This window comes from Grus americana, chromosome 15 (genome assembly GCF_028858705.1).
Source record: "Grus americana isolate bGruAme1 chromosome 15, bGruAme1.mat, whole genome shotgun sequence".
Taxonomy (NCBI): Eukaryota; Metazoa; Chordata; class Aves; order Gruiformes; family Gruidae; genus Grus; species Grus americana.
Genome location: NC_072866.1, coordinates 6,768,321 through 6,795,850, shown reverse-complemented (window position 1 = coordinate 6,795,850; position 27,530 = coordinate 6,768,321). Strand labels below are relative to the sequence as shown.

The 27,530-nt window shown below is 39.6% G+C and overlaps 1 protein-coding gene across 15 annotated transcripts in view; it reads right to left on the bottom strand.

Moving 5' to 3' along the window:
* Positions 1-17,340, bottom strand: part of CIITA (class II major histocompatibility complex transactivator) — a 45,261-nt gene extending 27,921 nt beyond the window's left edge. For 11 of the 15 annotated variants that reach the window (XR_008579369.1, XR_008579372.1, XR_008579371.1 and 8 more), the window contains exons 1-6: positions 17,023-17,340; positions 7,745-7,888; positions 5,921-6,049; positions 5,431-5,490; positions 4,066-4,149; positions 3,499-3,549 (exon numbers count right to left, since the gene is read on the bottom strand). Coding sequence is in view for 1 of the 15 variants with exons in the window: in XM_054842768.1 (XP_054698743.1) it covers positions 3,499-3,549; positions 4,066-4,149; positions 5,431-5,490; positions 5,921-6,049; positions 7,745-7,888; positions 17,023-17,323 (769 nt within the window). In the remaining 14 variants the exon portion in view is untranslated. Of the gene's footprint in view, positions 1-3,498; positions 3,550-4,065; positions 4,150-5,430; positions 5,491-5,920; positions 6,050-7,744; positions 7,889-12,576; positions 12,667-13,429; positions 13,587-13,691; positions 13,848-17,022 lie in introns of those variants that run through there. The other 4 variants (XR_008579382.1, XR_008579380.1, XR_008579379.1 and 1 more) reach the window with 4 other exon arrangements.
* Positions 17,341-27,530: the final 10,190 nt, after the last annotated feature.

The window sequence follows — 27,530 nt, the reverse complement described above, 5'->3', positions numbered from 1 at the left end:
GTTTCCCAAAAACCAGCCACAAACACCTGAGTTTTAAAAGATGTAACTTGCCTGCAGCACTTGGTTTTTTCCCAGAGGAGAACAAGTGGGGAGGGAGACTCATGTGCACTGCATGATTTCATCTGCTTATCAAAAGTGTCTTACAAATTAAGTAAGGTACGCTTGCTTATTTTGAAGTAGTCTGCTAGTTTCCTTGGGTTTGCCACACCCTTATTCTCAGAGTTGGTTTTGCTTTTCTTTCCCCCTCCTGTCTAGCAGCAACAATTAAGCCTTTATTGCATTGTTTTCTGCAGTCTAATGGTTTATCAGGAGCTACAAACCTGTGTGGGTTTTGTGCCACTATAGTGTACGCTGTCTTCTGGAATGCAAGCTCTTTAGGGTGGGATGTGTTTACGTTGTTATCAGGAACTGATGTATTATTTTGTTACAGGAACCTTTCATTTTTGCTGTGGTATAAAAATAGACTTTAAAAAGTGGTTTTCAGCTTGTGTATAAATCAGCATGGGAAATTCCCATGTGATTTCCTATCCAAAGACTGTTGTGTTGCTAAGGTTAGATAAGATCAGGTACTGTGATAGCTAGCCACAAACAGTTGGGCAAATCTAAAGTTTAATTTAATTCAATTCCTTTGAAAGAATCTCATCTTTGGCTTACAACTCTGAACTTTAGTACACATCATCCTCTTTACTGTAGGTAGTCTTACACTTCTGAAGAGATGATGCATTTGCCTTTGCAGGATCAGACTGTAACACTCATTTTACGACAAGTTAAACAAATTCCCGATTTTGTCATGTAGCTCATCTTTCTATCCATTACATTTTTTTGTACCCAATACTTATACTACCTTATGTGTATATTCCTTCCCTCAGCACCTTCATTGGGTCAAGTAAGGTAGAGAGAGTGATAATATTGTGAGCGCTTTCGGAAAAGGATGAGTGCAGCTTTACAAAGCACCTGTTAGCTCTGTGATGATACTGCAGACTGGAATGCAAGTTTTGTAGAGTGAAGCATTTCTACTGTTTTGTTTTTGTTTTTTTAAAATCAGGAACTGATGTGCCATTTCCTTATCAAAAACTCTTCATTGTTAGTGTGGCATAAACATAGGCTTTAAAAAGCACCAAATCTATTGTGTTGGGTTTGCATGGCAAGGTTTTGGTAGCAGGGGGGCTACAGGGGTGGCTTCTGTGAGAAGCTTCCCCTGTGTCTGATAGAGCCAATGCCAGCTGGCTCTAAGACGGGCCGGCTGCTGGCCAAGGCCAAGCCAATCAGTGCCTCTGTGATAACATATTTAAGGAGACGAAAAACAGTTAGAGAGCGCTTTTGCAGCCGGACAGAGGAGTGAGAAGATGTAAGAAACTCTGCAGACACCAAGGTCAGTACAGAAGGAGGGGGAGGAGGAGCTCCAGGCGCCGGAGCAGAGATCCCCCTGCAGCCCGTGGTGAAGGCCATGGTGAAGCAGGCTGTCCCCCTGCAGCCCATGGAGGAAGGATGAGGGGGTGTAGCGATTCCACCTGCAGCCCGTGGAGGACCCCACGCCGGAGCAGGTGGAGGCACCTGAAGGAGGCTGCGGCCCGTGGGAAGCCCACGCTGGAGCAAGTTTCTGGCCAGATCAGTGGACCCGTGAAGAGGGGAGCCCACGCCAGGGCAGGTTTGCTGGCAGGACTTGTGACCCCGTGGGGGACCCCACGCTGGAGCAGTTTGCTCCTGAAGGTCTGCACCCCGTGGGAGGGACTCCATGCTGGAGCAGGGGAACGATGAGAGGAGTCCTCCCCCTGAGGATGAAGAAGCGGCAGAAACACCGTGAGATGAACTGACCGTAACCCCCATTCCCCGTCCCCCTGTGCTGCTGAGGGGGGGAAGGTTGAAGCTGGGAGTGAAGTTGAGCCCGGGAAGATGGGAGGGGTGGGGGGAAGTGTTTTAAGAGTTGATTTTATTTCTCATTCCTCTACTCTGTTTTGCCTAGTAATAAATTAGATGAATTCCCTCTCTAAGTTCGGTCTGTTTTGCTCATGACAACAATTAGTGAGTGATCTCTCCCTGTCCTTATCTCGACCCACAAGCATTTCGTTATACCTTTTCTCCCCTGTTTAGTGAATGAGGGGAGTGAGAGAGCGGCTCTGGTGGGCACCCGGCCTCCAGCCAGGGTCAACCCACCACATCTATAAAGGAATTTAAGCAGATAGAAGGTAATCCACCTTTAATATGTACTAACTGCCAGGAACTTTACCTGAGTCTGAATAACTACAACCAGCAGGTAACAGCAGGAACTCTGATTACCTTTCCAGATCCAGCAAATGTATTTTTTTCACAGCTAACTCTGCTCAATCCCCCCCAGAAGTCCACATGAACAACGGAAAACCAGCTTGGGTCACAGTCCCAGTGCATGTGTGCTCTCATCCAGTCTATGCCAGTTCCTTAGCAATTGCTGGGCAATTGCCGGTCTGAATTTTGTTGAGGTGCAGTCCCATGATCCAAGCACTCTCTGGATGGCTCTCTAGGTTACACACTGGTTTTGGCTGCCCACCCTGACATGTACACTGACCATGGGGTTTGGTACAGTCAGAGCTCCCCTTAGGAGGCTTGGGAAGTGTGCTAGCATACAGTAATGCATATGTCACTTCAAAACACCATATAATATATTCATCCAAAAGTGATAGCTGTCACATGGATTTTGGAAGGGTATTTTGCTGGTTTAGCTATGCTCGAGACATCCATTTAGGCTACAGCTGCGTAAGAACTTTAGCACCAGTTTACACCTAGGGAACAAGTTACAGCCTGTCTGCTGGCCGCATGTACTGCCTTGTAGGTGATCTAACAGGTAACACCTAGAAATTTCCCTTCCTCCCATTCTTACGTTGGTTTAAAGGACTGCATAGCATGGGTTGGGCCAAGAAACTATCTCTTCACAGTTATTATTTTCACTAGGATGTTTCACTGGACTTTTGGAAGGTGTCACACTTAACACAAAGGATCAAACCCTCTTTGGAAATGCCAAACTATGGCCTGAGTCATACTGCCCATCATAAATAAAAGGTGTATGTGATAAAAATTACAAAATTTGGCTCTGACCCAATTCTCCACTGTTTTTCTTTCTGCTCTCAGATAGATGTACAAAAGTTCAACTGTGCCTCTGCTGATGCTAAGGAAGTAATTTTTCTATCACCTGGCAGTAACGTGTGCTCTTGAAGCATAAAGATCCAACTGTTCCCAGGCTACCATGTAGTTGGTCCTAAGATGCACAATTTAATAGCTACTGATAAGATGGCACAGATTTGTTGCATCATGAATTAGTCAGAGGTGCATAAGAATGGGATTCTACAGTGATTTCTACTCTGCTGGAAGTAGAAACATGAAAATGCATGACGATGCTGTACTATCAAATCTATGACAGCAAACTTCCCCTTGAAGGTAGAGTTACAATACCTAACAAAGGATGAGACTTTGGAACATGAGACAATATATGTTCAATAATCTTTTCCTGTTCAGCCAATAACTTACCAATTTTCTTGTATTTGGGTTCTGAATCATCAGAGCAACTCTCTGCAGAGCCTAAGGCGGCGAAAAGAGAAGTAGATAGTAAGTGACAAAAATTGAACCAGTTTGCTAATTTTAAGTTTCCACCTTGGAGATTTACTTTAATTTTTTAAAGTAGAAGGGAGTGTTATCAATTTCAATTCATCTATTTCAGAACTGTATAGGTCCAATGTATAAAACATGAATGTGAAAAGCCTTATATTATTTTACTCTGACTGTGAAATTTTAATTAGGCTGCAGATTTTTGTGCCAGTAATCAAAGATTTTTGCTGTTGTTCTTGCTATTAAAGAGAGAATTGTTCAGATGTCATGTTACAGGACAATGAATTCTGCGAATTGTAAAGAATGTTCTTGGGGGAGCTGTTTTCACTTCCAGCCCACACAGGATAAGGGAAGTCAGAGGAAGCACATCTGGTTGTATCAGTGAAGAACTACATGAGAGATGCATCGAGGCTGTGTTAAAACCAAAGCACTGTAATGCAAATTTAGAATTAAAACACTACAGCCTTTCAAACTCTGTTTTTCACTTACTTCGTTTGTGACATTTCTGTATCTTTATGTCAGTAAATCTCTCAGTGTTTTCAGCAGCCATTTCATCCGAAATAAGGTTCCCTGCTAAAAACATGAAATATTGCCAAATGTCAACTTTTGTTCTTCTAGAAAAATTATAGAAAGAAGTAAAAGCAAGAGAACCACACCAACAGGCAGCGAAGATTAAATATCCTCCAAATAAAAGATAAAAAGCAAATCACACAACAAAACACACATCCAGATTGATATGATTTAGAAAGCCCACAGAGGTCTGAATGCAGATTCTGTCACCCTGTGTTATTGTCTGAACTGCAAAATATTAATCTACTGCCATAAATTCAGCGGCTAATAAAACATCACAGCTGTATCACAGTGTACTCTCAGTACTAGTAAAGTTACTTACTCATTTTATGTAGGATTAAAGGATTAGATCCTTTGAGAGACAGAGTAAAGGGTTCTAAACAGATTTTATATTCTGTGTTGTAAGAACTGTGAAGTTATCCATACTATTCTTCTACTATACTGTATCTTGTTTCCTCTAATATAAATTTTGCCATTAGGTGCAAATACCCGCAAATTCTAAACACACCAGGGAGCAGTAAAAAGCATTTAAAAAGTGATGTGATCTTCCTGTAGCCGGAATTGTCCTAGGGAAGGACTGACCTTTGGTAAATTATTCCAAATTACTTTCCTCAAACATAAAACAGGATACTCTGTGATTTTTTTCTGATTCTACAGATTTCCCACATATTTATATATATATATCCTGAAATAGTAAACAGCTGCATTTGTGCCACTATCAAAACAATGATTTTGTACCAAAAGCCAAGCAATTATCTCTGGTCAAGCACTGAATGAAGGAATCATTTACTACCCATATATTATACCATTGCTGCATTGATCTGGGAGAGAAGTAAAATTTGACATGCTTCCTCAGGCAGCTCTGGGCGTCCTGGACAGAAATAAGTGTGCATGAACTGCATTTATACACATGCTAAGTCCTCTGGGTGGGTCAGGTTTAATGAATTTATGCATATCATCTGTGTTGTGTTCAGAATAAGTGTGATGCTAACTAAGGGCATATACTGCACTAGACAGTTAAGCTGTGCATACACTATGACCATGGTGACATGATCAGCAACTTGGCCAGAGATAAAACTGCCATCTTTGAGAAAGGCCTGCAGAATGCAGAAAATCCTCGAAGTTTGCCAAGAAAATCCTGGGACGCAGCTCCCAGGGGAACAGAAGAGGATACCAGATGTACAGAAATCTTATTAGTGTTCAAATTGTGGGGATGAAGTACAGTGCAAATGTTAGCCAGAACACTGTCATGGAGAAAATTAATCTTTGCCACATAAAACTTACCAAAAGTATCTTCCACCTGCTTCTCCTGTTGATCTTTGAGTACATATTCTGCTAATTCAGCTAGCAAGAAGGAAAGAAAGAAAGAAAAAAAGGAACACAGTAATGACAGTAAATTTCACAGTAAAACTCTTATAAGCTTATCCTCATTAACAGAATTCTGCAGTATGAGTGAAATTGAAGAGTTAAATTAGTTTTTCTTGTAAATTGTTGCTCAGGAAATAAAGAACACGAGAAAGGAGAAGTTGAGACAGGAAGTATTAAACAGAAGGAGCCATTAATAGAGAGATTTTCCCCCAACCAACCACAAGATACTGTTCATCTGTTTCCCCACAATGCACAGGTTTAGGTACCCTGGCTAGATCTACCATGCATGAGGGACAGGCCACTTGAGTATGTGCCACTACTTTAGACTGAAAACAGGATTTGTAAGAAATAGCTATAGCAAGTGATTGGAAAATAATGATTTAAAAAACAAAAATTGTTTTCCTACCTATTCTAGCATAAGCTTCTATGGTGTTGGAACAGAGATACAATTCATCCCCATTTTCACCATTTTCCATTGTACACAGGAAATCCATATTATTGAACTGATCATAGTTGCTGGCATCAACTTCAGGATCTAGAATTAAAAAGGAGTACGCATAGGGTCAATGGATACCATAACCAAGGAGTCAAAAAAACAGATAGCAGGTCATGCAGAAAAGGCAGATTTGTTACTTTAGCATAAGGCTTTGGCTCTTCATAGTATGTTGGCTAAGTAGGAACAGAATTGAACTCTCAGTAATTTATAGTCACCCAGAAATTAACATTTTTTCTTTCACTAAATTCTGAGACTTCATCTCTCCCAGTAAATAAAGCAGTTGCAGAATCTGTTCTATGACACTAAGGCCTACACACATGGCCTGGACACATCCATACTATTAAACCTTCTTACTCTTCAGGATATGGTGGTACCATCCAAATTCCCTGTTCAGAATGATGCTTGGTCCACACTAACCCCTGAAGTGCAGCTACCAATTGCCTGTGAAGCTGCTGGTTGGCCAAGGCAAAAACATGACAGGGACCATGCTAACACCTTCACAGCAGAGACGTCCAGCTTCCAATAACTGGTGTCATGTCCTGACAATGTTCAATTTATTTACATCATCTCAGACACTGCTAAGGCTCAAAAGCATTCGAATTAGTGAAACATCTCTGAAATAACAAGACTCAGTCCTTGATCCCTAGTTATCCTACTTTGAGTCACTGCGGAAGTGAGGTCATGGGAGTGAAGAAACACTGCTGCAGGTATTATTAACAGTCAGAAGTTGAGAGAGCAAAGCTCAACCTGGGAAATAATCACAAAGATGATTCCAGATTCTGGTGCTCAGTCCTCCACTGATTTGCCCATGTACCTGCTCACACTGGTCACTCATGAAAGCAACAAGGATGCAAGGTGGTATCCTCCAATTTGGTAACTTTTTATACCTTTTGGGCACAGAGCTATAGGATTTCATTTCTGGCATACATCTGTTCTACTCCTTTCATTGCCACTCTCAACCCACAGTCCAGATCATTTGTTTAAAATAAGCTCAGCTATTGCTCCACAACACAGTTAGTAGCACAGATACACTTTCATACTTTCATGCGAGCAAACTCAGGGAGAGCAGAACATTCCACAACCTCCACACAAATTCAAGAGCAGAAAGTTTGAGAGCCAGGGCAACCTCCTAATCTGATTACCTGTAAAAACTTATGTGCAAGAAACTATCATCTTAGCGCCTTGGCCCTTCTGCTTTCTCTTCTATCACAGAATCATAAAATCATTGGTTTGTGCCTGCAAAAGCTGTAAAATGACATCTGGTAATGAAAGTTCATTGTGTTGATGCCTTAGGATCTCAGAAGCAAATGAAATACTCTTCTGCTTGCAGACTGGCTTCATCACAAACTCATCTAAAAGTCTTTGTTTTGCAAAGCTTTTGGCTTGATACTACAAAAGTGTTGACAATTACCCTTGACCAGCTTACAATAGGAACAAATAAACTATTTACAGAAATTATATCAAAGACAATAGCCTCACACCTTGATGAGTGACATGTATAGTATGCTTTGTTAGACTTACTGAGCAGGAAGCTGTAAATATGTACAGTTTTAAAAACATGATAGTTTCTGGAAGCAGTCACTATTTTATATACAGATATAGACAAAGTTATCATATCATAAGAGCAAGTGTCTGTTGAATTTAGTCCAGCCACCATGATAAGCTGCCATTAGATGACTCTGGCAGATGGTAATAACTTTACACTAATCAAGCATTTTTTAGTGTTTTACTAACCTGCAGAGAAGTCACCTTCTTCACTTCCAGATGACTTATGATCAAAGAGAGTATACAGATGCAATGGATCAATATCACTGTGCAGCAAATCAAGATAGCCATTTTCAGACACAAATGCTGAATCCATGATTTGTCTCTTGCTGTCTGAAATCAAATTGCAAAACAGTTAGCTATGACAAAACCACAGCTTTTGTCAATCAAAACTACAAGTCCTGCACTGTCGGCTTTCTGTTGACAAAATGAGATCTTAAGGTTGTGGAACTGGCATTGCTTACCAAGTCTTGCGTTGAGTTATAACCCTGAGTTACTTAAACTTATAGATCCAGATACAGCTTGCAATGAGACTTATCTATTTTTCCCTCCAATCAAAGGAGTGGGATACTGCAGTCTGACCACCCGGACTAAAAGTGCCAAGTATTGAATAAGTCACAACTCCTTTATCTTTTTCAGGATATAAATGATGCAAGCACAGATCCAGCAGGTATTGGGGAAATGAGAAGATTGCAGTGAAGAGGATGGGAGAAGAATCCCATTCTTTACTGTCAGGACAATTTCTTCTCAAGGGAAGCAGCTTCTTTCTGGGATGCTACACCCAGGTCCTAAGCCCTGGAGGTGGCATTAGGAGACATCCCCTCAGCACAAGAAGGAACAGTGAAATGTAGAACACTTATTTTATATAATCTTTCCCAAACTGTATGGTTGATTGTGTACAGAATGGCATGGTCACCTAGGAAATTAGTTTCTGGTAACAGGGCACTCACTGACATTTGGAATCTATCGCAATTATTTTTCAATCAATTTTCTTTCCCCCTCAGAACTCATGCATGTACCTACTCATGAGTTGGGAATTGCTACAGCCTTTCAAGCAGTGCACCATACAGAATCCAGACTAATCTGACTGATCTAAGGTGCTCCCTGCTCCAGTCACCTATGCTTATATGAGAACTGCTTAGACTGATGCAGCTACATTTCTTGATAAAGTTTATCTCTTCCTCCACCTTATTTTAAATCCCTTCTATTTCCTTGCAGTTACTGCAGCAGCACTTGAATAAGCTCAAACATTCCTCCTAGCTATTGCACAGGTAGTGGAATAACACTACTTGTTGTTTATTCATAATGTTTATCAAACTATTTCAAAAGCAAATATTTGCTCCTCAGTGTTTATAGATCACTGATATGAATGCCACCTGGGGTGGTGATCCAAGTAATTTACTCCACCGTAATACTGAGATGCCACATGAAATGAACCACCATCAAAATTTCCAGACCACATCCTGTTAAAATAGGTGTCCACACACCACAACCATGAAAAGTTTCAGCTTGGCATCAAGCACCATATTTTGCAATGAAGGACAGCTATAATATGGCTGTCAAATATTCTGCCTTTAGCAGAATCCATTGATGTCCCTGGTTGCACGTCTGCTTTCCTGAGGTGTGCAAATGGGGAGCAACCTGCTGTACCATGAAGTCTACATGGAACATGAAAAAGAGAAATATAGCTAACACTGCAGCTCTGATGAAAGAAGGCAGAGCAGACCTAGTCACACACTACCACACGCTGCTTTGTTATAAACTAATCTTCATTCCTCTTACCCTTCTATGAGGCTGTCCCTCTGAACAGCTTGGGATTGGGCCTCTCTGCATTTTGCTGCAGAACACACCAGAATCTAGAGCGAGAACTCAGAAGAGTGGGTGGACACAGTGAGGTCCCATGAGTAGGAACAACCTACACTCAAGGTAGTTCTCCTTTTTCATGTTTTGTGGCCTCATTACATTACCAAGATTACAAAAAATTGGTATTATTGCCTGCCAGGCTGTAAATAGAAAGCAGAAGTTCACAAACCTGCATGAGAACCAAGACTGATGTTATAAACATACCAGATCAAATTTTCAGTTTGTTGCAACATTTTGCTTTACCCCTTCCTTTGCTGAATTGATGTAAAATCTAAACAGATTTGGGTCTTTCAGAATGCCACATTGCCAGACTTTGTGAATAACGCTGTTGAAGCACTACCTCTGAGTCAATATAATTTCGGGGATAGAGACAGAGAAGTAATTGGGCAGAAGCTGTAAAGGGAATCCAAGACAAACAAATGCATCACTTTACGTTCAGTGATTTGTAAACTGTTTGATTATAGCAAAGAAAAGGGCAAATCCTATTGAAAGAGACTAAGTAGGCCTACTTAATCTTCATGGAAATACTAAGTTTTAATTAAGTCACAGTCCTAAAAGCTTTTATTATTTTAAGCCTTTCTTTCAATAGCATTTCCATGTGGATAAATACATAAGTAATACAAAATGTTTTCAGCTATAATGGTCAAGAACTCAGAAAGGAACCAAGAAGAAGTCTTGCTGGTGCCAAGGCTGGCTAGAGGAAAAAAAAAAAGAACATAAAAGGTGCTATAACCCAGGAGCACAGGAGTGAGAGAAACATAGTCTTCTACCCTGGGAAGAATGAAGATTGCCACTCTTTCAAGAATGAAAAACTTGATTACTTGTCTTTGTTGTTTCACTGGTCTGAATGGCCCTCAGCTTACCCTCTTTTTTCTTCATTACTTTGGTTTTGTCACAAATCTATACATAGCTGTCTCTCTGTTGACTACACTGGATTTGGGATGCTGTGATTTCTTTCTGCAGCTGAACCAACAAATTCTTAATAGCAGCTGTGCTTTGCTGCATTAAAATCATGGTGCCACCATTGAAAGCAATCTGTCCAAGGGTGTAGGAAAAAAGTGAGTTTTTGATAGATGAAAAATTTTACACCGAGGGAGCCAGAGGCAAGGAGAATTACACCTCAGGGACAGCGAGTGTTTTGCTGCATGTTGTAACTGAAGCACACAAATCGAAACTAGATGTTACCAAGCTTGTTTACAACAGCAATTCCTTTCCCAGGGCTTCCTCTTTTTTCTCACATCATCCCAGCAGTCCCCTGTCTGAGACCAAAGATGAATTAGCTCTATACTACTCAATACTTTCTCTGTTGTTTCACACATTGTTTTAACTTAGTTTACCGATAATACATTCCCCTTTGGGGTCCCACACAGTGCTGCTAAAATGGGCGTTTGGCACATTTTCACACCAGAGGACTAAAAGATTTTGTAATAACTTCCGTGTTAGGACTGTATAGGCTAGAGCCAGCTCTCAGTGGGAGAGCTGGGAGGTCCCGCACGGACCTGCAAGAGAAAGGACTGAAATCCCGAGACACGCCTGCACTCTCCTTTGCGGCAGGCCTCCACGCACAAAGTGCACATGCTGGGTGGGGAAAGACAGGACGCACTTCCGAATGCATTTCCATGCCATTCAGAAACTTCAATCCTTTGTTGTTTGGACATTGGTTAAGACAGATTTTTTTCTTTAAATCTTTAAATAATGCCTCCTTTCTCCAGCAGCCTCTACACTCCAGCTGCATATATTTGCTAGACCTGTGTTCCCTTTGTATTACCTCTGCAATGTTTCAGTGCATACCTGCTACAGCAAGGATTCTGCTTGGGATGCATTTGTATTCTGCATAAACAGCACAACAATATGATTCACTTCTAAGACTCTCAATGTTTTTTTCAGTGATCTTTTAGAGTCCAAGTGATACTATATGAATTAAAAATGCTGGGAAAGTGGTAAAAGAAATAGTGAACATCACTGTACGAGGAAAAAGAATCCAGTTAAAAAAGGAGTAGGTGTTCACTTCAATCACGTACAAGTCTTAAGAGTTAGATGGGGCATTTTAGATTTCTAAAGATAAGGGAGGTGGTTGTGATTTATCATTTTGCCCCAATAATTTGATTTAATCATGTCTTATATTTTAAAGGATCAACATGTTAAAGAGTCCAGCCAATGGGGTCTGCTACTAACTAAAATCAAGAGAATGGAGAAGAATTATACAGACAATAATGTAACACGTACTCCAAAAATAAGATGCATGCTTCTGAGGAGATTTGTTAGGGGGTTTCCATCCCAAAACTCTATTGACATCTGAACTGACGGGTAATAATCTCCCACATGAGTACAGAGGTTAAGAAAATGAAATTATGTGAAGTCATTTCAGGAACAGGGGAAAGACACACAAATATACATGCAATTTAATTTTTGTACCAATTTAGGAAGCTGAGGATAATTCCTAGAAAATAGTAGTAGTGTCATGCAAATCACACATTTCTTAACCAGAGGATGACATAACATTACAGCTCCAAGTCTTAGACTACAGGGCTGCTGTGAAGACAGGAGGTTGAAAAATTAAACACAAAGATTGCTGAAGAACTGTTATTTTCTTGCCACACCCCAGGCCCATTAACTGCTACACATGAATTTGAGTGAAGCATGCTGACAAAACCCAGGCTATATCAAACTAAATAAGGAGTCCAGTGAAACACTGGTACTTTGAGCTAAAAGTTCAGTATCATTGGCCACAATTTTAAAGCCTTTTTTTTTTAAACAACTTTAGAAAGTTCTCTCTCTTCTTCTGCACCCCCCAAAGGTTATGCCATTGTGCACAATAAATATGCCGGAAGACAGGGATGTGTTTCCTGGCTTTTGCTGCAGGCAGTGTTTTGGGGGCAATGCTCTCTGGGAGGTGGGCAAGCCAGCAGCGAGGAGGGATGAAGTCCCCTCTTTGCTACAGTCACTTGTGTCCCTTTCCTCTCCCCAAATCCATCACTAACAATTCTTCTGCTCCACGGGTACCAAACAGATTTTCCTTTCAGAGATGGCCTGATTATTCGTAAACTGCAAGTAATGGTGCTCAATTTATCTTTAGCTTTGAAGGTTTTAGTTTCTATTTCAGATCTATGAAAGGCATATACATCTAAAAGCCGGTTTAACTTTTCCTTTTGTATTACCTGATTTAACAAAAGATACTACTTTTACCAACGGTCTTCATCTTGCCAATGGAGTAGTGTGTTACTTTCCATGGGCTTTATAGTCTAAAAAGGAAGAACACAGAAGATGCTGGAAAAAAAAGCTGCTGTATATCCTGCCACAGTCTCCTCTGTCTCCCTTAGAGGTGAGTTTAAAGAAATTAGAAAAAGTATAAATATCAGGTAAAAGGAGCTTCTGCCTTTCAATGAACTTAGCTGTATAGTGACCAACACAACAGATAAAAGCACTGTTACTAGCCTTGCACAGGAGACAGCAGAGTTCAGACAGACTAATAATGTACTGTCCTGCGGGTGTCAGAGTTGTGATTTGAGAGCAGAATTTGCCTTTTCATATCCCGTATCACCTCGTGTGTTACAGCTGTGCCCAGCTCTCCCATCCCAGCAGCAAAATGAAATAAAGCAGCACAGCAGACACCTTGCCTATAAGCTTTTTTGGCAGAAAAAAGTACATTTGAACTCTGAGATTTTCTTCAAGACAGAATCTTAGCCCTCTTAAATGGGAAAGTAAAGCTCTAGGTTGTCTTGCCAGATCTCTGAAAAAGATGGAAATAAGCCAGTTTCTTGCTGTGACTCTGTTTCGCTTTCCATAGGAACAACATTTATACAAAAAACAAGTACGTTCTTAAAGTCTGAAACAAACTCCAGCACTTTTGAGCAAGTAACAGGGCTAGCCACAAAACAGAATCACTAAAAATTCTCCCAAATTTCGCCCGCATTCAGACTTCATCCTACTAATATTTCAAGCAATACATGTCCAGATACTGACACACTGTAGTTACCAATATCTACAAAAGGTAAGGTAAGATGAATTTACCGTGACAAAAGCACTGCATTCATGAGTTGAGAAAAAACTGACCTTAGTAAACTGGACAGTTCCTGTTCTTTCACTCTGGATTCAGCACCAAAAAACAACGAGAGCTGCTATCGCTGCTCAGGGCTTATAGAAAGTGACACCAGAAAGGAGGAAATTAGCCACACCAGTCACTGCTGAAGAGTTAAAGGCTCAGGGGGAATTCCAAAGAGGAAAATTAAGAGGAACCTCCCTTCTAGCAACCCTGTATAATAAGCACTCTTACCTTTAACAGTCACTCCTCACTGCTAAGAAGAGCTTGCACTTGCCACTAGGTAGGAACAGATTGATTTATTTGATTGGAAACCGAAATTGGATGAGAGCTGGCAGTAACAATTTCTGGTGCTTCCCAGAATTCTTCCTCTCCTTTTTCATTCCAATTAAAATCTGCCCAAAAGTCATGCTGTTAAACACTCCATCACTAAGAATAAAGCAAGCAGCATTGCAACACTCTTACCTTGCAGCTCCATTTTGGGTAACAGAAGTGAAAGTATTTCTTTCACATGTTCACAGACTCTACGAATACAAAATTAGTTTGGTATCTTGTGCAAATGTCTTGCCATTGGCCAAAAATGACTAGTATGATGTTCTGCGAAACAGGAGCTTGTAAATCTTGTCTGGCTTACACATGGTGTTCAGAGTTTGTTTGTAGCAGCATCTGACAGAATGTTTATTCATCTAATCATGGCTTACCCTGCCAGCGCCTACCTGGCATAAGACAAACAACCTTTTGAAAACCACCTTCATTCATGAACATTCCTATCATGATGCCTATAGCTGCTTCTGTGTGGCTCTGCAAGCTTATTTGCCTATTTTTCTATTTTTTATCATGCATAGATTTACACAAATTAGAAATTAATTATGAAAGAGAATATATTCTCAAGTGAGCAAATACTTTTTGTAGTATTATTCCGTTGGCTATAGCTTATAACAAAAGTTCCACCAGAGTCTGAAGGGGAAAGGAAGGAAATGGTATTTGATGAAGTCAATGACATCCAGGTCTTTCTGCTTCAGTAAGGCAAGTTTTTAATCAGCTGCTTGGTAACAAATGGTTTCTGCACAAGGCAGCAGGTCCTACAAGCAAAGCAGCTGCTGACCTGCGTAAGCCTTTTACCTTGGCAGAGGAGATCCACTTCACGCTCCCTGAAAAAAGCTAAAGCTGTTTCCTTGCTGGGAGTAGCTGACCTGTTCCCAGTGTTTACAGAGATACAGGACCCAGCCTGTGACGAAGAGCACTAGCCTCTTTAGGCTCTCTAACCAGCCAGGCAGCTGTGTTCTTGGAATTCCTCTAAGCACATGAGAAGAAAAGCAGCATCTCAGTGTAACAGCATTCAGAGCAGAAAATAATGAAAGGCTGCACAAATACTGATTCTGTATTTTGGTGCTCTGGTTTGATAGGAGACACTGCATGAGAAATCCCCACAAAATTTAAGAGGGTTATTTGTTAGCCCTGTTCTAATGTGCAGCACCAACCCGATGAGTTATAATCTCCTTTACCAGCCCTGCAGGCAGATTTCTTTACTAGCTTCTAAGGCTGTAATCCCATGAGACGATCTATATACTTCAAGAATGAAAGTCTGGGGAACAAAAGAGTTCAGCTGTTTACTGTGATTCCAGTTCGTAACCACAGCAAAGACTGTTGTCCACTTTTTGTACAACACCCATAGCTGCTTAGAAACAGCAGAAAGGAATTGCTGGAGCAAATCAGAGTACTGGTTCATCTAGTGGACTAGTCTATAAAGATTGTCTTAGAGACAGAGGGAAAAGCAGTCTGGAAAACGAGAAGCTGCGAGACAGCTGAGAACTACCTAAGCTTCTCAGGTGACCATCAGCTTCTTTGCGTCAATGTTTGCTGATATGCTGCCCTACAGCAAAAGGAGGGAACAGCACATATTGATTAGTATTGGAAGCACTGCAAAATGGATGTTGCTAATGCACTTTGCCAGAGGGGGAATGCATTTTTGTCCAGAAATTGTAAAGATCTGTTTTGTGGTAGAAGAAATAGCTGCAAAACTATTAAGCAGTCAGTGAGAAACCTGCCAATATCAATCTGTTCCTAACCTGAGTTTTCTTTGCAAGGCTTCTTCAGAGTAAAACAATGATTGAACATAAGGCTGAAAAATTAACAAATTTCAAAAAGAAAGTCAGAAAAGAATTTGATTGAAAGGAAGCTGAAGTCTGTAATACCATTTGAGTAATTTCCTGGTGAATTAATGTCTTTGAAAACACTTTTTTTAAGCCCATCTCTACTACAAAATCTAGAGGACCGTGACAATGGTTGCACATGTGATGGATGAAGACTAATGCTTCTTCTGATACAATTCAGCTACCCTCTGTCACGTCTCAAATAAAGGTAGGCTTTGTGACAGAGATACAGAACCAGGCATGACAAGATCAAGATCTCTGAATGGAGATTTTAGGTGCTACCATTACAAAAAAGAGAAGGAGCAGGTATCTTTTCAAGCACTTCAGGGATTTATTTAAAAGTAGAAAACAGACTGTATATACCCCCAGCATAAGTGACACTAAGCCACTTGCTATGATATTCTACATTTAAAATATAAATTCTTGGCATTAATCTGAATGTGTATAATAATAGCACTAAAATCTTCAAGGTCAGTATTTTTCCCTCTCATGAACTATCTTATTTTTTTCCCCAGCGTTTCCTCTGATACTTTCATCCATGCCTTGAGAAGTGATGTCCAATACTGTATTTTAGAAGAGGAAAAAATTTATATCCCTCACTACATTACAGCCCAAGGTCCTTCCATCAGTTTTACAGGACTACCCCAATATTCTATTAAGTTTACTTTTACCTTCCTTTTACAGTTGCTTGGTTTTGTAAAAGTAACTCTGAATGCTATAATTTAAGCTGAGGTTCTGTCATTTCACATAGTATGGACGATGTTAGGATTGTCCCAGAGCTATCCCCGTTCTCCAATATTAATCCTCTGGTGGGTCAGACTAAAAAGTGAGTTTACCGCCTCAGAATTACATGGTGTCTACATTTTTATCTTTTCTGCTGCCCACTAAAACCCTCAAAATTCTTGATCCAGCCTCATAAGTCATTAAGTACTTCCCCTCCTTAAATCTGCAGCAGTCTCTTGTAGACAGTGCAATTTTGTTGCTTATAGACATCTGGAATTTAAAGTGAAGAGCATTCCTCCCATATACGATTGAAAAAGATAAAGAGATTTCCCTACATGAGTTGCCAGCATGTGTCATGAACAAATGCTACTCAGACTATCAATGGTTCGTATCTCAGTGGAGAAAAACTGACCTTATCATGGTCTCTTTAATCTACTTTGCATTTCTGGTTCTGCAAAAGGTGGCAAAAAACAAATTTTATTATGGCCTGCCTATGAAAATGGGTATCCGGTAGCTATCCTGAATGGGTGGATCTCTTTAGAGCTGCTCTTGCATTACATTCTGCTCTCTTTTCTTACCCACCTGCTCTCCACTGATGCACTTTTGCACTATGCCACAATGCAATCTCAAAATGCAATAAACAAAAGTACATCTTTAACAAAGCAAAAAAGAAAAAAAAGCTGATTTACCAGAAATGTACTTGCTTCCTGTTGGCTCATTATCTGTCATGTTTTGAGGCTTACTGCCATAGAGGTTTAAACAACAGAGGGGAACCACAGTGTTCGAGTACAGGTCCCATTTTTCCACAAATGTCAAAGATATCTTCCTTGCAAGGTCCTCTCTGTCTTTTTCGTGGAGTAAGGCTTGATGGTACTCCTTGGATATCACATCTTCTTTCAGCATGAGGTTAAGCAATGCATGGTCATCAGAAGCTGTAGCAGTTGAAAGAATCTTCCTTACTATAGGCAGGATCTCCTTAAAGAGATTCATACCTGCAGCTGAAGACGTTTGAAGGAGGTCTGAGAAAAATCTGAACTGTTTCAATAAAATAAAAAAAATCCACTCAGTCAGCATCAAAAAGATGAAGTGAAAAAAAATGTTAAGAGACTTTGGCCTGCAATAGCAGAGGTATTTCCTCATTTGATTAAGACTTTAAATAAGCTCTCCAACAACAAATAACTTGATGAAATAACACAACAGCACAATTCTTCCAAGCATTCATAAAACACAATTTTCCAATCAGCAACATTGTCACCTGAAAAAATAATTTAAAAAAATATTTATCCTATTAAGGAAGGATTGCTATAGGTGGATCTTTGTCTCCTGGCCAAGGTGGAGCATGGGTCCATTAGTGGGCCCAGCAAGGTCATTGCTGAATCAGAACAGTACCAAAAGCTTCAGCACAAAACATGCCCTCTGCAAGAGGGATAGGTTTAAAACTTGGGAGACTCCACTGTAAGATTAGAGATTAGGTTGTGAATAAATTCTGCTTTCATGAAAGTCAAATGGGTTAGAACCAGGGTAAAAACTCTGCAGTAAAAAAATTATCCCAAATCTGGCTCTGATTTCTGCTGTATCTGAAGTTATTAGGAGGAAAAATAACTAGGAAACAAGTTGGGTGTGACTTTCATATATTCTTATTCAAAGTTAACATACTTATATTCAAGGGGCACATGCTTTAAGTTAAATTTCTTAAACAGATGAGTTTTCAAGTCCCCAGTTTAAAAAAGTAGCATATCTTCCATACCACCAAACACAATGTTAAAATATAGCTCCAAACCTACTACAACCTGAGCCCTTGATTCAGCTCAAATCTATTAAGTAGTCTTTCTTAATATTGCCTTCTTCAGTCATTTCTTGCTCTTCTGCTGTAGAGCTCAAGACTAGGCAATGTCAAAGACTTCTAAACGCAATCAATAGCGTCTTACCTTCGTCATAAGAACATTTTCTAACAGAAGTATAATAAAGAATGGGTGCCTTCAGACTGGAAAACTTTAAAAAGAAAACCCCCCAAGTTTTCAGTAAGAGCAGAGCTAAAGGAACACAGCAAACGATCTTGATCAGACTAGTAAAACGTGTATCTACGAGTAGAGTATTTTTTTTTCTTGTTAAGAGTGCAAACATTATTAACAAGCCTTGTATATTGTGACTCCCTGCACAATGCAGAATAAGTTCAAAGCCAACATGAAAAGGGAGAATATCATTAGTTACTAGAACATTGATGTGTTTAACATAAGCACCTTTGAGCCAAATATGAACATCACCCAAGCTGTAAGCAAAAATAAGGTATATAATTTATGAACTCGGTTAACTAGATTCTGTTAACATGGTTCTTATTCATAGTAGCTACATTTGCTAACAACAATTTGTTACAGACGCAAAGTAAACTACCAATTTTGCTGGGATATAAAAAATACTGTAAATTAAACTAATTTTCTCACCTATACAACTTTTTAAAGGCAATATGTTTTACATTTCCATATCTTTGATCATGAAAATGTGTTTTATGAGGCTCAAATACATAAAAATGAATATCTAAACTTAAACAGATTCTATCCAGTGCTTCCTAATGCTGATTTATTTTCCTTTTGCCTATTTTAAACTTTCTGCTTCATGATCTGTACAATGTGTTGCAGTGGCTTGTGTTTAGGCATTGTTAATGTTTGGCGAAGAGTACTTCATTGTTTTAGAATAGAAGCAACAGCATTATAAAGAGGACAGTGGCTAAATAAACAGTTAGCAACTACTAACAATTCAGTTTATGCTATATTTTTTTCTACTTTGTTTTTAGATACCTGATTGTTATAGCAGAACCTACAGCTTTGAAATAAATACTGGGGCAAAATTTCTAGGGCTGTCTGGGGGGGCTTACAGATGGTATCTTTAAAATCCAGTCTGCTACATGGCTGCCTAAACAAGCCTGTAGGCTGAGTGTGGGATAAGTATTCAAATATAATCTAAATATTTTTCTATTTATTTGCTACTAGGTTTTCCTACCTTGAATATTGCCATCACTGCTTTTCACCATCAGACACATTTGAAAGTGGAACAGTAATTCCGCCTAGTGAGAAACAACGCACTGAGAGGAACTTGCTAAATCTTTAGAAAACGTTTAAAGTACACTACTGCAAATTCTGGTTAAGATCCAAAATATCTTTGCAGAATAACAAGAATTTGCTGCTTTTTCGAAACATTGATATTTATGTTCAATATAAGCAACTGCATGTGAAACATTAGAAAAATAAGCTATCTCATTATCCAATAGTATGATTTTCACTTGCAGTACAGATGGGTAACAAGTTTTACTGTAGTTATATAAATGGCAACTGAGAAAAGCAAATTTTCCTTATGGAAAAGTAAATCCCGTGGATCTTTCATGCATATTCTTATCTCACTCAGAATTTGTCTTTTAAATGTATTTTCCTTTAAAGTTGCTGCCCACACTCATTCAAAACGGAAGACACAACGTTAGTTTTGTTGAAGTATGAGTAGGAATAAGCTCCAACTCATTCAGAGTAGCATTGCTCCTGGGGGATTACGTGAAAAGAACTGTTTCCCTTAGTTTTATCAACATAAAACTGCACTGAATAAGATGCCTCTACTTGTACTTTACTGTCCTGTGGAGCAGAACACATGCTGAAGGCAGCTAGGGGCTTGCCTTGCAGAAAGTTGGGAACTGCTCACTGTCATGGCAAATCTGCATGAGTTTACCACAGCTTGGGAAGAGAGAGAGTCTTGATCTCAGCTTCTCCTGCAGCATGCTCTTGAATGAGTGCAGTAGATTAAAAGAAAAAAAAAAGTATTGTCTTGATTATTTGGCCAGGGATGTTTTCAAAACCCTTCTCAGCATCATCAGTCACATCCAAGGCCCCTCTAGGCAGCAGTTCTCCTGACTAAGAAGTCTCCTTGACGGGAGGTGGAGAATTCAAGCCACATGAGAAGCTATGAATTAAAAGAAGAAACTCAATTTAAACTGTAATTCTCAGCCAGTCTCTGCAACTCGTTGACCTGCTGCACCTTAGCTCTGCAAAAGCCAGATACAGAAAGCCTTGCTTGGTGCTCCAAAGTGTGTGTTTGACTGTGAGGGGATATAATTATGTGGGAATGGTAGATTTCTTTTTGTGGGCAAAGAACTCCCCTCCATAGGATAGTTCCCCCCAGAAGCAGACAAGCAAGTGAGCAAATACATTGTGGTATGTCATCATGATTGCCACTTAAGCATGAGAAAAGCAGATTTTCTGCAAGATTGTCTGTTTCACACCGTAAGCAATTCCCACCTGCAAATGTACCCAGGAGTTCACTGTGAATAGGAAATTATAGGCTTTTCAACCCAAATACAATATTGTTTCTTCTGTTATGTCTAGATTTGAGACAGATCAAAAGTGGAATTGCCTTTGCATAGGTGTTAAGATATAAAGATTTCAAGTTGAATCCTGTTTTACTCTTCCCACGTGTTTTAAGGATTCCTGAGGAATTTTCCAAAAAGATCTGCAAGATCAGCATCTGGGAGGAAGCATAGTTTCTACACAGCTGTCCCTGGCTTTTGCTGGGTTATAGGCAAACATACCAAGCAATAATGTGCTAGAAGTACTCTGCCTTTGGCCTCAAAACTGATTATCTTGTAGCTAAGGCCAAAATAAGGTCAAGGGGACTACAGTGGCTTAAGTTTTGAAAACTTGATTCACGTTCTAGTGCTGCTACAGTCCTAATTTGCAATTTTGAGAAAATTATTAAATGTGTTCTGTATTTCTGCTTTTGGTTTTGCATTTGTATAAATTAAAAAAATTCTTTGACACTAGATAAAATCTACCATGGCTCATGACATGCCCAGATGCCAGGTAGTGAAGGACGTAACCTGCCCTACATTGGTATACTTTCAGCTGCTTCACTGTCCCTAGGAAAAGCAGTGAAATGAATTGCTAAGATTTTACTAAGATTATTTCGATTTCAAAATTAGCTTTGGGCAGCATCATATTTACTTAGAAGTGATACTTCCCCTCAATGTAGAGAAATCAAAAGCACGAGTTCTCCTTTCTAACTAACTTTCCTCTTTAAAATATATCATAGCATAAACAATGTGTGTGAAAAAGAGAACTAAGTCAGGCTGCACATTTTTACTCTTTGTTGCTTCTTGTGTTCCTATTGTTTAGCATTTTCTACAGCTAAGGCATGTCTTTTCCTTTGGACTTTGAGAGGAAGACTATCATGATGATCCTTAAAAAGAGATACAGCTGGTATGAAACATCACTCTTACCTACAAAAGAGTGTCGTTTAAAGAGAATCCTTGGAAGTGGTAGGAAGTTTTGCAGTTGAAGTGAAGCAAAGTAGTGAAATGCTGATGCCTATATATTATACAGGCTTGAGTCATTACACTTGGAAAGTAGGGAAATTTGTTAAATAGACTTTCTAGTCTATGAAAAATTGCTCAACTAGCAGTATGTCAAAGCTATTCAGCCTGGATAGAAGGAATCCCAAACAAAGATTCTGGTATTGAATCCAGTTTATGGCCAGAGAGGCCAAAGGCACTAGCTGACTGGAAAACCAGAGCTTGAAGGTAGAGCCAACAGCTCAGACAACATGAAAGGCATTTTCAAGGAAGTACAGTTCATTCGTAATACAGTATCTGCTGAACCCAATAGGGAATTTGCAGCAATGTCCATGAGCATTAAAGAATGCTGTCCTCAGTGAATATCTAATTACCAGCCTATCCCCTAACTTTGTTATATTTTGCAAAGCTGGACTGCAGGAGCTTACTTTGGTAACCAAAATATCCATTCTAAGATTTACCCAATGTTGTATCTTTTGTTGTGCATACACACAGAGGATTTCCTACATAGTTCTGCCAAGGTTTGCAGCTCTTAATGTAAAATCTTTTATGCCTATTATGGAAATGACTTTGTGTAGGAAAGTAAAGGTGTGATATTATGGAAGGTGTTTTGAACATAAAAGATCTGTCTTTTAGATTGCAGAGGAGTTTTTTCCCCCATAGCTTGTTTTTAAAACTGATCAAATCTTTTCCCTGCTTCCTCACCTCAGAAACTAGCTGTGCTTCCACTGATGCGTAAAAGTCCTTCAGCATTCTTCCATGCCTACACCTGTAGTATCACCTACCATGTTGCTTCCCAAACACTATGACGAGCCTCAGTAGTGCAGCATGAACACTACAGGTGAGACAAGGCATAGAGCCCAAGGTAATGCACTGCAATGGTGCTGGTCATACTGGCAGCTTTCCCAGAACATAACCTCAAGTGAGGTTAGGAACTCAAAGGTTGGGAATTTCCAATCTAGTAGGTGCAAAGAAAGATTAGGGCCTCAAATCTTTGTGGTCATTCAGAATCTCAGAGAACTTTGGACAAGCATTCTCAGAAGACTGATGGAGCAAGGCAGGCTGAATGAAAGACCTGTTTAGATGACTGCTTTGCAAAATTCTGACAGACTACCTTCAAAAGGCATTCCTGCAGAAATGACCTTGGTTTCTACTTTTATTAGGCTGGGATATCCAAGGTTGCTGCCAGTCTGCCATAAACATTCAATGGAATTCTTCTGTTTCTCTATTACACTTTAAAAACTCATAGCCCTCACATTTTTAGCTTGGTAACATAAATAATAGTGACAACATAACAACATCAATTTGCCAGCCTAGCTTGTGCAGTCCAGATTCATTTGTCATGCCAAGAGGACACAGCTATCACAAAGCTCTCTGGGGAGAATTAGGCAGATATATGAAGACAAAGACATGAAGCTGTTTTCAGTAGCAAGATATCAAATATTTTCTAAACTATTTTTTTGTTGATAGGCCCACATTTAAACTATGAATTCCACCACTTTATTCCTCACCTGAACACCAGTGATTCATTACTTTCACTAGCATTAGAATGATTGTGCTATGGCACATGCCGGAACTCCCCAGTGGAAAAAAACCTGAAACAACTGAAAATTAACAAAATATTGCTGATTTAGCAATATTTTGCTAAAGCACTGCTGATTTATAAGCATGCTGTTCTCTTATTACAGTATTTTTATTAGCACAAGGTATTTCATCAGGAAGCCAAGGATAGAGTGTGAAGCGTTTTCACTAGCAGTTGGCTGCAGCTGCAATGCTCTGCAGGCACGCCACGAGCACCAGGACCTGCAGCAACATAGAGTTGCTGCCTAGCCTACAGATGGAGGAAAAGACACTGGGAAATGCTCTTATTCCTTCCCTTGGTTTTCAAGAAGTCTGTGAGCATCACAAATGCACAGATCTTTTAGCAGGAGCTTTGGGACAGACAGTGCACAACAGTATTCATCTTGTTAACAGAAGGACTTGTCGTTTATCTATAGCTGAGAACAATTTAAAAAAAAAAAAAAAGGAAGAAATTCATATCCTTTCTGTTACCGCCACTAGACTTCATATAATGAGTCCAGTACACTGGTACGTTGGAACATGTGACAAAAAACCCCTGCGTATACTGGTGTGTTGGAGCATGTGACAAAAATTCATGTAATTCCCCTTACACTGAAATAAAATAGGGCAAGACTGGGAAACGGAATACAAATGCAAGCCCAAACCAACAAGGAAAAGGATGTGTGAAAACCACAGCCTGCGTTAAGTTTCAGAATGATGGAGGCAAGAAAACTGGGCAAAAATACTACACTGACAGTTGAAAAAACCATGTATTTTAGGGGATTCCCTAGAGCATTTCTGATTTTTTCAACTAAAACACACACCAGACACAAAAGATAGTAAAATCCACATCAGACATAGTAACTCTACTGTTAGTCACTTGAATAAACCAGCACTTACCCCAATTTTCATTCCAGTAGCTGTGCTGTTATTCTTGTAACTGCAGACAGCAAACACGGTATCATAGGCACAGTCACACTGCGTTCTTTTCCAGGAGCTTCAGGTCCATGTTTCCACAGTCCTGAAGCCTGGTCTCTGGGCTGCTCTGCCACAGGGAAGGGGAACTCTCAAACCCTTCTCCTGAAGCTGCGCTACCCTGCATGAAGGATGAAAACCATACACCCAGCGTATTCTCTGAGAAACAAACAGGTTTGGGTCCTTGCCCTTCTTCCAATGTTTGTTTCAGTGTTTTTAACTGGTGATTATTTATAGGTTTTAAAGATGTGTGGATCATGAATTCAGGCCCATTCACAGGAGAAACAAATGCTTCACCCTCCAGTTTGGGAGTCCGGCAGAACAGCTTTCATGGGAACAGCTGTGAAGGCCTCCAGTACAGCCCCGAGCTTCCTCCTCTTCTAAACCAGGAGGTTGAGGCTTGCAACCTTTCGGGCAGCAGAGGGAATTGTGGTCTCTTCCTGAGCACAGACTCCACTGTAAAAGGGGCTCATAGGCCACAGACACGAGCCTTGCTTTTGGTTTTGCCAAGGTTCAGAGTTGGGCACTGCAGACAGAGTTATCTCCAGTATCTCCTGGCATATCCTGTCAAGAACATGCAGTCAATGGGCTGGACCCCATTCCAAGGCATTTAATGTTCCTGTGGCTTACAGCTACCTAAAGACCAATCCTGAGCACCTCTACCTCTTTGTATGATTCAGGCCTACACAAACAGTATGGATTTTGTGAATTTTAATTCCTCAGACACCCCCTCAAGTTCTCTGTAACTGAGTACAAGGAATTTTAGGGAGCTGAAGCTATTCAGTGAACTAGAAAAAATGTATTAACAAATTAAGAAAAGATACTATTAAACAATTCTTCACCGAAAGAGTGGTCAGGCATGGGAACAAGCTGCCCAGAGAGGTGGTGGAGTCACCATCCCTGGAGGTGTTCAAAAAACACGTAGACGTGGCGCTTCGGGCTATGGTTTAGTAGACATGGTGGTGTTGGGTTGACGGTTGGAATTGATGATCTTAGAGGTCTTTTTCCAACCTTAAGATGCTATGACTTTATGATTCTAATTATGCTGTAGAAGAAGGGACCACAGTCTGCTTCACAAAAATCTGCAGGTCAAAAGAATTAAGAACTATAGGTACAGGTTTCTCACTTCATTGCATCACCAGATTAGGAACCCTTTCTTACTTCTCTTTTTTGTGTTTTGTCTATAATCTACTTTTTTCTGAGAAAGTTATTGCCTTTACCACCCCACTGACACCAATTTAGAATAAATAAGAACAACAAATGCAAGCAAATATAGCAAAAGCTGCTTAACCACAGCCTCCACAATAAAAGATGAAGTAGACATTGCCAGTGAAAGCAGTGGTTGAAGAATTGTCCAGCAAGCACCTAAGAGATCTGAACAAGACTGTGTAGATATTACTAGCAGCACAGAAAAAAAGAAAAAAGCTAATGAATAAGCAGCTTGCAGCTTTTTATAAGCAACTTCAACTTTTATTTTTGCAGAGGAAACAGTAGAAGCAACAGTGCTCAATTTTTCCTATTAACCTCCTGTTGTACTAAGTTTCTCAAATGCTTGATAACCCTTAGTGTCTGTTATTTAATAGGTTTAGATTACTTTTATGTTTTTTTTTTTTTTTCTCAGCAAGCCTATAGAGGACTGGCTTGAGTCAAGAAAGGTATTGCATACTTGTGTGAGTGTACCTTTTAAATTCATATAAACAACAGACGGCAGGGACCCCAAGCACCTCTTCTGGCAAAATCAGAAGCCTGCCACTCCGGGAAACAAATCCTATCCTTGCTTACCACAGTGGATCTATGAAGTCATTTAAACCAAACTTTTGACAGGTGTCCAAACAGCCCAAGTTCCTTATTTTTGGAGTTCCCAAATTCAGAAATAAGAGATGATTTGCAGAAGTAGCAAGTACCAAGAACTGCAGCTGAGAATGACTGAAGCTTTGAACATATCAAGAGATACATAAAGCTAAACACACTAAGAAGGCTGCATCCAAATGTTGGGAAGCAACGCACCCCAAGCTGGAATGAGAGCTGACCACTTTGCTTTGGTCTGCCTTTGTTTTGGCTGTTCCTAAGTGACCACTGCATGGTCTCAACAGAAAAAGATACTGAAGTAAACTCATTAATAAATATTAATAAATGCAAAGCATTTTGTCTCCCAGGTAACCACACTAGAGTTTCTTACAGCATGACTTAAAGATTTAAAGCCACGCAGTGAATACAGAGGATAAAATAAGCTATTTAATAAAAATATGTAATGTTTTCTTTTTTCCTGAAAGGAATACAGATACTACTGCATTTCTTAGAATCAAAACCAGTTACTGTGCAATAATGGGTATTTATACCCTTCTCAAGATACTAAAAAATTATTTTTTCATCTCTGTAGACATAACTGAACGAAGGATCAATACAGGTTGTTTTTTTTTTTTTCTTTTAATTTACATATATACATTCACGGCCCAAACCTCCTCAGCTTTGACATATCTTTTGTTTACGCATTTCTTACTGATGGCAAAACTTGATCTCTACTGAGAGAGCATTGCTATGTATCACCCAACTAAAAGACACTATCCTGATCTGTCAAGTAAATGCTGTGGCTTCTCCTCTGTTAATAGAGAGCTGCCAATTACAACAATTCAGTTACGTACAGACAAAATTCCACAGAAACTGGTTCTGGGCCAAAGCAAGAAATAATCTTTTACAAATTAATTAGAAGGTGATGCTATTAGAAAGTTATCTCCTCAAAATTTAAACATTTTATCAAGCCTCCAACAAACCCTGTATCTAATGCAAGTGACGTAAGAGTTATTCTTGCATTAACAATATTTTCCAATATTCAGAGGAACAGAAAACTGTAAACGCCACTGAGTTACTTAAACCAGAGCAACAACTGTCAAGTTATTGAAAATATCCTTGTGCAGTTTACAGGGCAAGTCTCTGATACCATACCAGTGTGAGAGTCTAGGCAACGCTCCAAAGAAAAGGAGAAATCAGCTGACTTCATGTTAGTTGTGTGAATAAAACACCATATTTATCTCAGAGGTTCTATTTATTATTGAATCAGAAAGCAAGAGAGATTTCTCAGTTGCTGATACCAATAAACAAGGGAAAATGCTTTTCTAACAGTCCCAAAATGAAGAAATTCTTGGTTTGACTGATGATTCCTCTAGTGACAAAGGATTCTTTCTAGCTCTTAATTTGCTCTAAGAAAAAATAACCCATAAAATACTTTGAATAATCACACGATATACTTTGACATAGCTTTTTAAAGAATGTTACTAAAACTATATGCATGGTATAGTGATAGTCTTCTGTGGGATTATCTAATAGAGTTTGCTAGGA